The 14,271-nt window shown below is 39.3% G+C and overlaps 2 protein-coding genes across 5 annotated transcripts; one reads left to right on the top strand and one right to left on the bottom strand.

The window, feature by feature from the left end:
* Positions 1 to 1,885: 1,885 nt before the first annotated feature.
* IAMT1 (IAA carboxylmethyltransferase 1) lies at positions 1,886 to 4,709 on the top strand. Its single transcript, XM_008784698.4, has 4 exons — positions 1,886 to 2,070; positions 2,660 to 3,082; positions 3,692 to 3,967; positions 4,136 to 4,709. Exons 1-4 carry the CDS (start codon positions 1,960 to 1,962, stop codon positions 4,487 to 4,489), a joined length of 1,164 nt encoding a protein of 387 aa, XP_008782920.3. The 5' UTR covers positions 1,886 to 1,959; the 3' UTR covers positions 4,490 to 4,709.
* A 492-nt stretch (positions 4,710 to 5,201) lies between these two features.
* LOC103702328 (65-kDa microtubule-associated protein 1-like) lies at positions 5,202 to 14,271 on the bottom strand. Of its 4 annotated transcripts, XM_017841638.5 has the most exons (12): positions 14,098 to 14,271; positions 13,504 to 13,559; positions 12,989 to 13,067; positions 12,822 to 12,910; positions 12,534 to 12,737; positions 10,118 to 10,375; positions 9,828 to 10,043; positions 7,996 to 8,151; positions 7,560 to 7,871; positions 7,002 to 7,089; positions 5,825 to 5,973; positions 5,202 to 5,736 (listed from the first exon to the last, which is right to left on the bottom strand). In XM_017841638.5, exons 4-12 carry the CDS (start codon positions 12,891 to 12,893, stop codon positions 5,422 to 5,424), a joined length of 1,770 nt encoding a protein of 589 aa, XP_017697127.3. In that variant the 5' UTR covers positions 12,894 to 12,910; positions 12,989 to 13,067; positions 13,504 to 13,559; positions 14,098 to 14,271; the 3' UTR covers positions 5,202 to 5,421. The 4 variants fall into 4 exon arrangements, with proteins under 4 accessions (XP_017697127.3, XP_008782929.3, XP_038983903.3 ...); XM_008784707.6 differs by lacking the exon at positions 13,504 to 13,559 and having other exon boundaries at positions 14,098 to 14,243; XM_039127975.3 differs by having other exon boundaries at positions 13,147 to 14,223.

Here is a 14,271-nt window from a genome sequence, read left to right on the forward strand (position 1 = left end):
TCTCTTAGGGCTTGTTGGCCTACCTAAAACTTTCATCCCCATATTGGTCATGCAAAGGCTAAAGAAGAGAATTCTGGACTTCTGCACCTGGAAAACCACAACCTTGTACCCAAAATCCCATGCATGGAGTACACCCTATGACTACAAAATCCATGTAATGATGAACTATAAGAACAACTAGCCATAAGAGACCACCTGACCTAGGCGGAGATCGAGTAGCTCATTAATTCTATTCTCATGCTATAACTATGCATGAGATCAGCATAAACCAGCTTGCAGCCTACGAGGTTATTGATCCAATAGTGTGGACCGTGTGGTTTACCTACTTCGTCATATAGCTATGGTGCTCTGGGAGATGGCATTGATGGCTTGGTTTCTTAAAAGAAATGAGTAAAGTAATGAATTGCAGAAATAGGTTTTTGGAATTTTATTAATCTCAACATCAATATTTTTCTCTGGGGATGATCTGTGCAGATGGATGAATGGTAAGGTTTGGAGTGCTTTCAAATTTGTATGGAGGGCTATCCGATAGGCGACGTCGTGAAAAAAAGATCAATCATTTTTTTATGCGAAAGGTACAATCCGGACTTTTTTTTTCCTCTCTTTCTCTCGGAAAACCTAGAGCGGCAACTCATGGCCCTTATAAAGTGATTAAAAAAGTAGAGTTAATGTATTCATACATAGGTGTAGTTGGAAGAGAATGGTCTAGAGCTAGTTTCATGTGCCGGTGCGACCATCACGCCGGGAAGACATGGGTCAAGAAATAAGGACGGAATGTGGGTGGGTAGGTGTGTTTGAGTTGAAGAGTAGAGCAAAATCTCTATTTGCACAAGGATCGAAACCTCAGAGTCCTATTTTCCTGTCAAGATCGATGGCTACAATTAAGTCTAAACTACACTTTGCCCTGTTCGAACCTCGAGTTTTACCCCTAATATTTGACATGGGGTAATACTTCCATTATTTCTTTCAAATGACTAGCTGCGATTCTGAATCATTCTTCAGAAATTTAAGTTATAAATAACTAAAATCTTGTTATGATGTGTGATTTCCGGCCGTCGACATCTTCTTTTTTTTTTCTGAGGGAAACGTAATTGTGTCTTTTCCTAATGAAACTGGTATAACTTCTTCAGAAATAGGTAGGTATGCTGGTAGAATTCATTGAAAAAAAACAGTGCGGACAAATATAATCTACCTAGTAAATATAGATTGCAACTGAGGCATCGACATGAATGCATGTTAAAAAACAAGACTAGCTAAGGATATGTTGACCATGCAGGTGCACCACCATATGAGCATATGTAAACCAGAGGATGTAACAAAATAAAAGTTTAGATGAGTGCAGGCAAGCATTGTGGAATACAACTTATAAAGAAAAAATACTTTATTAAAACTTATTGCTATTAAAGAATAAAGATGAAATTATGTTGTTTTGGTAAGTCTATAAATATAATATAGAAATAAATCCCTAGCTATACGTTATTGTGATCCGGCAAGTAATTACAATCTCTAATTAGCTCTCGAGATAAGATTATGTTGTTTTGGTAAGTTTATCTGCTGCAAATATAATATATAAATAAATCCCTATACATTATTCTGATCCGGCTAGTAATTACATTCTCTAAATAGCTCTCGCTCCTTAGAGTCAGCTCCACCTTCGACTTGTGGGGTAAGGTCTACTGTCTCTTGAGTGAGAGAGCTAGGACCTTATTATTGTTCCTTAGAAGCCTTATAATGAAAATCCGGCGCGACTTTTGGGACTAGAGTGCATGTGAGGAGCATTTATATGCTTGTCATCTTTCAGATTTTTGAAGTATTTCTACTCTCATCCTTGGATAGGGTCTAGTACCTATTACTCTATGTCGACCTAGCTACATCCTCTCTATATATAATGGAGTCCCCTTCTTCACTTCCTACATTTAACTCAAGCCTACAAAGGGTGGTTCACAAAGAGCATTAGCCATGGCTCTCAATGGAGACAGTGTGGTGGTTCCTCAAATGAAGCTTGAGAGGATGTTTAGCATGAGAGGAGGCAAGGGGGAGGGCAGCTATGTGAAGAATTCGCAAGCTCAGGTATCACCCAGTAATACTCTCCTACCACCTCATCACCTTATTAAGTTTACAGTACCACACCTAGAACTCTGAAGTACTTCGTAGTCTGATGGCCAACTGCTGGCCCACCATGCTGCAAACTTTATCCACATGATTTGGTGGCTTTTCTAAATGTACGTTGCCTACGTGCCTAAACATCCATTCATTGTTCAGCATTCTGTTCACAACCACTTGTTGTCCTTCTATTACTCCAAACTTTTATGCAGAAAAACCTTCTACCTTCCATAACCTGTTACATGTCTCTCGAGAAGATTTCTAATGCTAGATGTGCAGATGTTTGTACATGAATAGCATCCACATGCAACACTTCGTTTCCCATGCATGAGACCCTATAGGAATTCTAGTGGAGCCTTTGGTAAATCTAGACCAACAGCCACAGAAGCCAGATTAATTATAAGTAGGAAAAGAACATGCTTGCTGTCTTTTTTGGTCTTTCTTCCTTGATCAGGATACTTGCAATTCTACCTTGCGCTTAAAAGATTATAAGAAACAAGAAGATGGTAGAAGAAGAGCTCTCAAGAAGATTGCTAAATGTTACGCATGCATGCAGGCTCGTCATGCCCGGTCCTTGCTTCACTTCCTGAAGGAAACACTAAACTCCATGCAGCTTCCTCCTTCCTCTGCGGACACTTCGTTCACCATCGCAGACCTAGGTTGCTCCTGCGGGCCGAATGCACTCTTCAACATGGACATCATAGTTAAACATGTGACCGAGATATACGACGCAGTTGGTCGCGAGGCACCTGAATTCCTTGTCTACTTGTCCGACCTCCCCAGCAACGATTTCAACACCCTCTTCCAGCTTCTTCCTCCACTGACAAGCAATAGTCCAGAGGAATCCCTGGCAGCGATCGACGAGCAGCAGCGATCCTACTATGCTGCTGGGGTGCCAGGATCGTTCTTCGGTCGGCTTTTTCCGGCAAGATCGATCCATGTGTTCCACTCGACCTTCTCCTTGCATTGGCTCTCCCAGGTATCATTTTGAGTGCTTAATTTGTTCAGCAAATAATATTTTTTGCACAAACTGAACTTCATCTCAGGTAGCCACTAGCCTGACAAATTGTATATACCGTGGTCAGCAGTCAAGGTACGTAGGGTGATCTGACGAAAAATATATCATACTTATATGACCTGAAGACTTGGATTAAATGTTACCTTTGAAATCGACTCAGGAGTTAACATTCCATCGATCATGTAAGGCTAGTAGTTGTTGAAGACATATGAAGACAGTGGGCTTAAATGGTGCAAGAGCAAAGGTCTTCTTTGGCATCATCATAGAGAGAATTGCCACAACAATTGTGGCACAGTCTCGTCTTATACTCCAACCCAGTATTAGTGCATCAAGTAATGTCAATTTAAATAGTGCAAGATTCCCTCTCTTTTTTTTTTTTGGTGAAAGAAAGAGGGAACCGATGGCGTAAGATTCGTCGAGTCTTATTACTGTGCGCTGTGATTTACTAAGAAAGTCTATCATACTTTCAAACACTAGACCATCACACCATCACCAAGAAGTACTAGCAACTATTTAGTTACCCTGAAAGTTGCATTCTTGATGTGATTTGGGAGCTGCCAATTAAAACAGGTGCCGGCGAGGGTGACGGATAAGCAGTCGGCGGCGCATAACAAGGGCCGGGTCTTCATCCATGGTGCACCCAAATGCACCACGGACGCCTACAGGGACCAATTCAAGGCAGACCTAACCGGATTCCTGCAGTGCCGGGCCAAGGAGATGAAGGATGGGGGTGTCATGTTCTTGGCGTTCCTGGGCCGGACCTCCGTCGACCCCACTGACCAAGGTGGCCCTGGCATCCTTTTTGGCACCCACTTCCAGGATGCCTGGGATGACCTTGTCCAAGAGGTGAGCATATACGTACGACTCATGGCGAAGGCTAGTCTGAGATATTTCTCGGCTCATAATGACTTCGATAAACAACTAGCTCGGCTAACAAGCTTAATATCCATGGCTGAAATATAACCAAGTTTGATCGACTCAACACAAGCATAAGTTTCATTCTTATACTTACAGGGTCTGCTGGAGAGTGAGAAGCGCGACAGCTTCAACATCCCAGTGTACGCAGCAAGCCTCCAGGAGTTCAGGGAGGTCGTGGAAGCCAACGGCTCGTTCGCCATTAACAAGCTTGAAGTTGTGAAAGGAGGTAGCCCGTTGGTCGTCAGCCACCCAGAAGATGCCGCTGAGATCAGCCGAGCACTCGCCAACAGCTGCCGTTCCGTGAGCGGGGTGCTCGTTGATGAGCACATTGGGGAAGAATTGAGTGAAGAATTATTCATTCGGGTCGAGCGTCGTGCGGTCAAACATGCAAAGGAGCTGATGGAGCAACTGCAGTTCTTCCACATTGTTGCCTCCCTCTCATTGGCATAGAAGAATGATCTCCATTGGACTATTGTGTGGGATTTGATTTGGTTCCATACAATATATATTTTTCATTCTGGATGCATATTGTATGGAATTTAATTTTGTCATTATATGAAATTTGATTCTGTACAATATATATTTTTTATTGTTGATGGATATTGGGTGGAAATTGATTCTTAATTTCATTGATAAAACCCTTGTCAACAGTCTTATTTATCTTGATAGCCCTCGTTCGATTGGATCTTGAAGCTCCTTTTTTGCAAAGCAAAAATCCTCGCATCTTCAAATTGAAGCAAGACATACCTTGAGTCATTGAATAAAATTTACAGTCCTTTTATTTTTCAAGGTTATCCACATCATCTAATTCTAGCACTCACAATTTTTTACCTTTTGTGTATGATTATTCACGGGCCACATGAGTTTACTTAATGCGCCTGAAATTCGATACCTATAGCTGCCTTCAATACTTTTAAGCCCGTACACTTTCAAGCTCATGTTAAAAATCATTGTTCCATTCAAAATATCCATTTACCTTTCTTTGCTTTTACCGAGCATCCCTTCCTGGAGTAACCCCTGTCCATCTCTACCTATTTATTTACCTTGTGATGGCATCTCCAATGAGTCCAAAGATTATACACGTCAAAACGAAATTATAGAATGCCTGTCTTTGGCCTTCACAAATATCTACAACCTAAAATAACATTACAAAAGATAAAAATTCAAATCATGTACTGGCTAGTACTACATTGCAAGATCAGTATTCATCACATAAACGCGTCTCCATTTAAGATTAATTTTATCAAGAACAGAACTTCCGGACAAGTCAACAACCTAGACTGGTCTGAAGCTACTCCCTGCTCCAAATCACATGAGCTTAAGACAGAAACTGCACCAACAAAAATAGAAGAAACAGCCTACCTATATATTCCACATTGATGTCAAGGTGAAGCAGGAGCTGGATCGCTGCCGGACGCATGAGAGACTGCATCCTCTTTTGCAATGGCTACATAGTTTGCTGGAGCTGCAGGACGACTAACTTCTCTCTTCCCATCCCTGCTCACAGATCTAACACCATTGCTGCTGCCATGATGGGTGTTAAGAGAGAGCCTTCGGCTGGGGGTTCCATTTGAGGCTCCTCCATTCCCTCGGGGTCCCACCATTTTTTTTGGCCCGAGTGGTTTGGCTGGGCTTGGCCTCGAGCCGAACAAGGCTTCTTGTTCCGTGTTCACCTGCTCCTGGAACCGCTTCTGGTCCTGGAAATTTTAGAGCACAAGGGAGTAAATTAAAATGAAAGCTCGAGGTATGCCTACAATTGATTCTGAAAGGGCAAAAAAAAGGTACCCTTAGTCTTCGTTTCTCTTCCTCCCTCTCCTGCCTTAGCATAGTATACTCATCAAGCATTGCAAGAAGAGGGACACCATCATACATGAATGACATGCCACGACTGTCCTCCCAAGCTCGAGTCTTGGCCACCAGTGCATCAACAAGAGCTAGGACCACATACCAAATTTTAGCCATTTACTGACAGTGGAGTGTTTAATCAGCCATCAAGTATATTTTTTCATTGCAGATTGAATGTTGATGGAAAGAAACATCTTTTGCAAACCCACTGCTGACAAAATGTTTAGTCAACCATCAAACACACAATGGCATATCCAATTTTAATGTTTAAGCAGCATTCAGTTTTTTGTTGTCTACTGCCATAGAGAAAATAAGAAAAATGATTATAGTGTCACATTGATGTTGTAATTAGAAATGCAATGCAGTAGAGAATATACTCAAGAATGATGAAACAGTTATACCATCAGACATCATTTATTAAGGGAAAAAGATGCCCTATCACAATTTCCATAACAATTGATCTCCTTGAGTCATAACAGAAGTATTTAGATGCAGGGGAAGGTAAAGGACATGGAAATGAGAGGATGGGTGCTGATTTTTCCTAACAAGAGTTTATTGTGTCTGGATTGACTAAAATTGGACCTCCATGTTCATTTTCTTTATTTTCCCAGCATCCAAGGAGAGCTATAATGGTGAATAAAATTAATACAGCAAACCAATTGAGAATTTTTTTCAGACTTCACTGCCATCATCTTACAAATACATGCAGGAGACAAGAAAGCATAAAATTTAAGCACATGAGCTCGCAAGCACCCCCATGTGAAGACATATTAGCCAACCCATTTGTCCACAAGACCCTACAACTGCAAGCACCAATGCACATAAATATAAATTAATAAATCCAGATGGTACACTGGCAGCAGCAACAAATAATATCTTAAGTAGTGGACCTTGAGATGGATAGAAGGCTAATTGTCTGTATATCATATTTTTACTGGGTCCACTTCTGTTCATATTTTGCCGGGCATGCAAACACTCAAAACCCCCCATAGTGCTTCAAATACATATGCATGAATCTTCCCAGTTAATTTACAAAAGTTGATCTTTTTATTTTTGAAAGTCGACTCTCAGCAAGAGAAGGATATTAAGAAACTCCAATAAAGTTGTTTAAAGATACCTGGAATTTTATTTACCAATATACGAGCTTTCTCTGCACGCTTGAGGTTTAAGTGTGCACCTCTGCTTGCATTATATCGGTTTTGATCCTGAAAAAGAAAGTATTATATTAGAAAGTTTTAAATTAATCGAGTCATAATGCCTATGTTAGGAAATTGTTTGAGCCTGGAAAACAACTCTTCTCCGGATAGTTTATTCTCTGTTCCAATGATTTTTCTCACTAAGCTAAAAGAAATTCCAAGCCATACATGATCTCTACGACAAGGCCAAACAAAAGGTTACAAGGAAGGTTTCAGAAAGAAACATGGAACATACATGGGAACTTTGAAATTTGGCAGTTACATTTAAGCTATTTGCACACAAAATGTACAGCACTTAAAAGTAGTTTGTTTTCTAATGGGCCGAGCTCTAGAGATGCGTTTTATAGTAAAATTTACTTACAAGCAACTACTACTGAAATATGACAAAGATGACAAATAATGTTAATTGAAAACAAAATTTGTATGATAGAAAACAAATAATCCAAGCTAACAAGGTGATTGTCTTTATCTGTCAGTACCCGATTATAGTCCTCAAGCCAGCTCTCTTCTTCACATGCTGACATCCATTTCTCAACCCTTTCCAAAATTTCTTTTCTGCTTAGGGCCTCTTCTTTGGCTTTTAATATCTGATTGTCCATGTCTGTTAGTAATTCTGAAGGTTCAAGATTCCCAGAGTCAATTAGAGATATTATTTTCTCTCGAGCAGCTGCAGAATCTATCTCAGTGTGAGCACGAGCATATATGTCTTCAAGCTCAGTTTGTCTCTTCAAAGCTATTTCCTTCATCTTGCTGGCCTTTAGCTGATCTAACCTTTCGACTTCAACTTCAGCCTTCCCAAAAGAAAGTAAAAGGTAAGTCAGCGCACACCAAGTGAATTCAAGTTTCATTCTTTTTACTTTAGGGATAAAAAGTTTGGTGTTCTAAAAAGCTCAAAAATTGATGTAATTGATCAACCTGCTCAATCAGATCAAGGGCAAGGGCTCCAGGAACTGTGACGTCATCCACTGTTGCAGAGATATTACAGGTAACATGATTGAACAAACTCTGCTCCTCCATAGGAGTATCCATTAGATTCCAAAGATCAGTTAACTGAGCTGCTAGCTCTTGTAGCTGAGTTGAGAATGAAAATCACTTGTTAAATCCATTTTAGAAAAACTCATAGAGAAATTACATAAAATTTCACAGTTCAAGCAAAGCAAACAGAAGAAATATTGATAACAGAAGCAAGAGAAATGATTGTACGATATGTATATATTGCTCCATGTTCTGTTCATAAAGATTTCATGCTTCCAAGTACATGGGTTGTACAAATTATGCTTCGCCTGTTTATGATTTGAACATATATAATGATTAGTATGCAAAATTAACTTTCTTTTTTTCCTTGGATATTTGGGTGCATGGATGCAGTTAGGCCTTGTTTGAGATTTCAGAAAGGCCAAGATAAGCGAGGAAAGGGCTCAGATCTTGGATAAGTGGCTGAAAACACATGATGAGACCAAAGTCAACCTAGATGGAAGTTGAGATATGCTAGGCACGTAATAAAAAGCTCATGGTCTGAATATGCATTCATTCTATTTGGCTAATTTCATTGCTGACCTTTTATGGCTGTTCAAAAGGTGGAGAATTTTGGAGACTCGGATAATAGTCAAAATATCTTATGAAACTACAAAGAGGTATATCATGAATTGATATGAACAATTCATTTGAGTTCATGTGCATAACAATAAATGGGAGTTCATATTATTTGAGTGGATACCTCCCCGGCACCTCTGTAACTGATGAATTAATCTAAAGATCAGGTTTGAAAACTGCAAAAAGATGTCCAGATTTTACGAAGTTCACGTTATGCATACTTAAAGCGACACATATGAACTAAGATAATTAACATATTTTGAACATATACAAGGAATGTAACAATATCTAACAAAATCTTGTAATTTATAACATGTTTATTTCTAGTTTGTAATTGTTAAATAATCCGCCTTTCTTTTCAGAAAGAATGTCTGTGCTGATATAACCATACATTTATCAAGACAAGCCAAAATGTAGAAACAGCCCTATCTAATTGGGTTGCACACTCAATCAAATAAGCTTTGTGAATTTCCTTCTCCTATCCTACAACGGAGCTTTTTAATCAGAACATCCCCATATTTACGAAACCTCCAACATATTTCCAAACCCACCAACCTTTCTAAGAGCTGTAGTTTATGTCGCATATGATTTTACATCTTAAGTCAAGGAAAATACATGTAAAATATACACATGTACATGCACGAGAATTGCATAAGCATACATCGTTAAAAACACATGTTCACAGACAAATAGAAAGACACAAAACCAAGAAACTTAAACAAACATACTGATGCAGTTTAAATCATATCATGACAGTGTGTTAAGGCTGGCAATATGATATAGGTCATAATATGCAGCAACGGTTAAAGCACATTCAAGTAATATGAGTGAAGCAGAGATAAGAATGATAAATGTTGCCATGTTAATACTCCATAAAAGGACAAGTTTGCAATGAGCGCATAATGAATTTTAACAATGAAGTGACGGTCATTTGATAGTGCACAAGATGAATGTAGGTCGATCTTCTACTTCCACTGGATCCAAACAAATTTGGCACACAGAAGGCCTAAAAGAATAAGCTGCATAACTATCAAGGGGGATATAGCACCAGATTTCTATTACAGCATGCTGGAAAAATGTACTACTAGTGGGACATTGAATTTGCATCATCTGTTTACAGAACAAGCTACATAATGTAGCAAAACAAGAATTACCTTCCGTAGCCTCATTCTTTTATCTTCTTTAAGTTCTATGACCATTTTAGAAAGCTTTGATAAGGTATCATTGCTAATGCTCTTGGACTGCACGCCAACAGAATCATTTAAGCTAGGATGAACTTCAGTTATAGTACTGAAGAAATCCATTCCCAGGACAGCACAAAGATCATGAACTGTGCTGACAAAGTTAAGAACCTTGTGCAGCCTCTCACTCTGCCAAGAAATACCTCAAATGTTAGAACACATTTAGTGGTTTCAAAATTAACATGATCAATTTCAACAGGAACCTTTTCTTTCTGGAGTTCTTGGAGTTGAGAGTGGTACTCATCCAACTTCTTCAGTGACAAATCCTCCTCATCAACTGCTGATGTCCCCATCTTCTCACCATTTTTTAGAGTTCCAGCAATTTCTCCCTGTATTTTCTGAATTTGTGAAAGTACATCAGCAAAGTCTTTTATTCTCTCCTCTTTCTGCTTGCATAATTGTTCCAATGCTGGTGCTATAGCTGCTAGTTGCTCCTTGATTGTGCCAGATGATTTATCGGGCTGTGGAGCACCATAAGACAACTTGTTAGTAAAGGGAAACCTAATTTGCAAGAATACAAAAAATAATCACATAAAAGTAGCTTTTGCAACTGCATTTTCCAAAAGAAACTAGTTATTTTCATGTATAAGTTATGGCATTTAGAGCCAGATACCACATTGTCCAATATACATCTGTGTTGTCCTACTTTGATTCCCTAATAAGCAAATTGTTAGTAATATCACATAGAACAGTGCAAGAACCGGATAAGCTACTTAACTGCATGAGGAGCTTGCACAGAAAGGAGAAGTGAACTTCATTTATATTGATTTCTAGTAGAGAAATAAAATGAAATATCTCACACTGTCAACATGCATTTTATCAATATTCAAGCTATTCAGGGTTACCTGAGTGTTAAACATGGCACGATCCAACAAACTGAAAACATGAATCTCTATAGGCAAGTTATACCAGCTACACACGCCTTCAAATGCATGCAGCCAAGTAAAGTCATATATGTGTTAGTGTAAGTTTGTCCCTTTTTTTCGGTGTGGGGGAGGGAGAGAGAAGTAGGTGGGAGCAGAATTCAAACCTTGAACTCTCTTAAGCGGAGGGATGTAAAATAGAAAATTCAGAGGAAATAATTTGAAAGAAGAAATGGGATATTAGACTGATTTATAGTTTGTATTTAAGTATTAAAAGCCTACTGATTTTTGAAAGAGTTTAATTTGTATCAAAATATCTTGAGAAGTCCTAATTCTTCCTCATCATGTTATTACAACACAATCTCATCCCACCTAGTGAGTACCACACTAATACTCTCTTTCCCTCCACCTACATGGATGTCACAACAACCTTCCTGTGCCAACTGCATAAATCATACCACTTCTGTTGGTCACCTTCCCACTGCCTCAGTGTCACGACCTTGCAACATTTCATCCAGCAAAAATGGCCACCAATCCAACCATCTCCTGCCCATCCTCCATTTCAATAATTTCTGTTCCTTATGCAGGAAGGTAAGAAAAGACTTTGAACTTTGAAGGGAATGCAACATAAAAGAGAGAGGCCAAACTGGAGTTCGGGGCCAGTGGTGGCTAAATGAACAAGAAAGGATGTGGGTTAAAGGACAGGTATAAGGAATGTAGGAATAAGTGGGATGGTAGGTTTGAGTAATAGAGACAGAGGAGGTTTAAGAAACAAAGTCAAAAATGGTAGGTTTGGATGGTTGAAATAGCAAATGGTGGGTGCGGTGAATTTAGGAAGGATAAGGCAAAAGCTCTAAGTTACGGAAGAGGATGGATATGAAGGATGAAGATTTAAGGGGCATGAAGTGGGTCTGAGTGTTTAAGGAGGATATAGTGGATCATTGAGGCAGGGGTACTTAGGCCCTTTCATTGCCAGAAAATGATCGGCATATTTATTTGACAGTGAAATTATGCAATTTTATTCCCCACAAACACTCACAATTGTGAATTCAAATGGATAATATATCTCCTGCTCTACACATTAAATTATATATATCCCAGTTCATATCTCTGTAAAGCATTTAATAAAATTATAATTAATAATTCAATGCAAAACTCAGAAGCTTCAGATGCTCATTAGCATCACACACCAGAAGCAGAACTCCATATTTCATATAGAGAATCTTCTGATTGTTCCAGAGCAACCAGAAATAAATTCTTTAACCATAAAAGAATTCAATTCGGATGCAGGATACCTATCTAGAAGTTAACGAAACTCGGTCATGTATGATGGAATCACCAAAGATTTGATCTTTTCTAACTTTGTATATCATAACTTAGTTTATATAGAGAAATTGAAGATTAACTATGAAAATTCAAGATTAAAATCTTGACGGTAATAGTTTTTTTTCCACTAATTGTCTTATAAAACATAAGACATCCCGGTTGATCTTGAGCAGAAATCACATCAAACTCTAAAAATTAAATTCTTATCATTCTAATTCTGGTTATTTTTCTTGGTGAAATAGAATATCTTACTCGTAAGCAGCAAGTGCTAGCTCATGCAAGTGCCTTTATTGCGGCATAGCCAAATGAAGTGCAAATAGTCATCTCATGAAGTTTCTGAAGGGTAGCCATCAAGAAATGAAAACACCATATAAACAGTTATTGTTCACTAGAGCATTAGTATTTTGTTAAAAAAAAAAAAAAAACTTACTATGCCAACAAAAGACTTTTCTCCAAGTGCAGAAAGAAGTCTGGCGAGCTCCACTCTGGAATCAGCCAAGGCCTGGAGAAGGAGCGCTCTCGACTTTGACGCCTGATCAACTTTCCTTTTGTAAACATCTAAGCACTCCTGTTCTAGCTGAAGCAGTATTCTGTCGCGTTCCTCTTCGCTCTCACCAACCTCGCTCCATATTAGCTAAAACAAAGAGGTCATGCATCCAGTACACTTCATATTGCTTCTTCTACCGAAAGCAGAAGTTGCGAATAATAAATGAATTACCTGCAACTGCTGCAGCAAAGACCCACATGTGGTTTCACCTAATAATGGATTCTCAGTTCCTGTGATGGCCATTCGTAGCACAAGACAACCTGCAGAGCAAAACACTCTGTAATTGGATGTGTTGCGGTTAATGTGAATGAAGAAAACAGACCCTAAAGTCGGTGTACCTCAGTAGATCGATGGAGCACATACAGTTCTTGTCACTTATCTTATGGTGAGTTTGAATGGAACAGATCAGCTGAGTTGCTGGAGTGCAGCGAGAATTGAAATGATCAGTAAGTTACACAACAACAGGATGAAACAGATATGATGGTCTTCCATGTACCTGAGTTGCTTCAAGTGCTGAGATTTGTAGGGGAAATTTGGGTATGCAATGTGAACATTAAAATCTTATAGATTTTGACAAAAACTGTGCATTTATGAATCGATGGCTAGCCAAGGTAGCATACGCCAACAATCAAACAGTTTAAACCATCACCCAATCCGTTATCGTCCCCAATTTCACACTATATCTACGGAGTGCAAAAGGAAAATAAAAAAAAACGAAACCTATTTTTTAAACATTTTTTTTTTTTTGGTTGAAACGGCAAATTTTATATAGCTATTTTTTAAACATTTGATCACCACACTGCTGGGAGCAAAAAAAGGTTGAATTTTACTCAAGGCATTATGATCGTATTACCATACAATAGAAATACCAGTTGAGTCTTTACGGCTCCAGACTGTGAGTATTTGAAGCTGAAAAGACAAGCTTTCAAGTCAAAATCCCAAAAAATTCACACTTTCCATTAAAGACGAAGAATGGTAGAAATATAGATAAAATGAAAGAGCACCAGATCAAAAAAACCTAACAATTGAAAACAACCAAACCCCACCAAAATCTCGACCAGGGGAGAGAAAGGACAAAAGAAGAACGATAGGAAAGCTCTCAAAACTTCAAGATTCTCTGCCTAACCACTTCCTGCACCTAATTTGTTTCAATCCCAGGGAATCCATGCCCAGAACCACAGCATCCGAGCATTCCAACAGAGAAAGACGTCAAGAAACCCTCAATCCACTAAACCTCGAACAATCCGGCCAAGAAACCTACATTCACCACGAGGCCACTCCGTGCCTCACTCCCCAAGCCCAAGATCCCGATCTCCGCCAAATCGAGACCGTTCGAGCGCGAACAGGGAGAAAAAGTACGGCGTTCTTCAGAAGACGATGGGAAAGTGGAGAGCTCCAGCAAGCCAGATGAAATGAAATGCGAGGAAAAAGAGACTGAGGGCTTAACTGAGACGCCAAAGCGCTAGGGTTTTGAGATCTTCTGATGAAATCTGAAGGTTCTGCTCGGTACTTCACACGACCTCGAAGGTGAGGTTGGGGGGAGTTCACTGCTCCTCTCCCTGACGAAGAGAGGCAAAGCAGGACCGCACCGTACGCTTGCGGAAATAGGATATACGGTCAC

The sequence above is a fragment of the Phoenix dactylifera genome, chromosome 11 (genome assembly GCF_051530095.1).
Source record: "Phoenix dactylifera cultivar Ajwa chromosome 11, Ajwa_hap1_PhDact_Kaust_v1.1, whole genome shotgun sequence".
Lineage (NCBI taxonomy): Eukaryota > Viridiplantae > Streptophyta > Magnoliopsida > Arecales > Arecaceae > Phoenix > Phoenix dactylifera.

Excerpts from the sequence above, each read along its gene's own strand:
- IAMT1 (XM_008784698.4), top strand. The coding sequence starts at position 1,960 with ATGGCTCTCAATGGAGACAGTGTGGTGGTTCCTCAAATGAAGCTTGAG. Across the intron at positions 2,071-2,659 it reads TGAAGAATTCGCAAGCTCAG|GCTCGTCATGCCCGGTCCTT; the intron begins GTATCACCCAGT and ends GCATGCATGCAG. Across the intron at positions 3,083-3,691 it reads CCTTGCATTGGCTCTCCCAG|GTGCCGGCGAGGGTGACGGA; the intron begins GTATCATTTTGA and ends CAATTAAAACAG.
- LOC103702328 (XM_017841638.5), bottom strand. The coding sequence starts at position 12,893 with ATGGCCATCACAGGAACTGAGAATCCATTATTAGGTGAAACCACATGT. Across the intron at positions 7,090-7,559 it reads GGCTTGAGGACTATAATCGG|GATCAAAACCGATATAATGC; the intron begins GTACTGACAGAT and ends TTTCTTTTTCAG. Across the intron at positions 5,974-7,001 it reads ATTGGTAAATAAAATTCCAG|CTCTTGTTGATGCACTGGTG; the intron begins GTATCTTTAAAC and ends ATGTGGTCCTAG.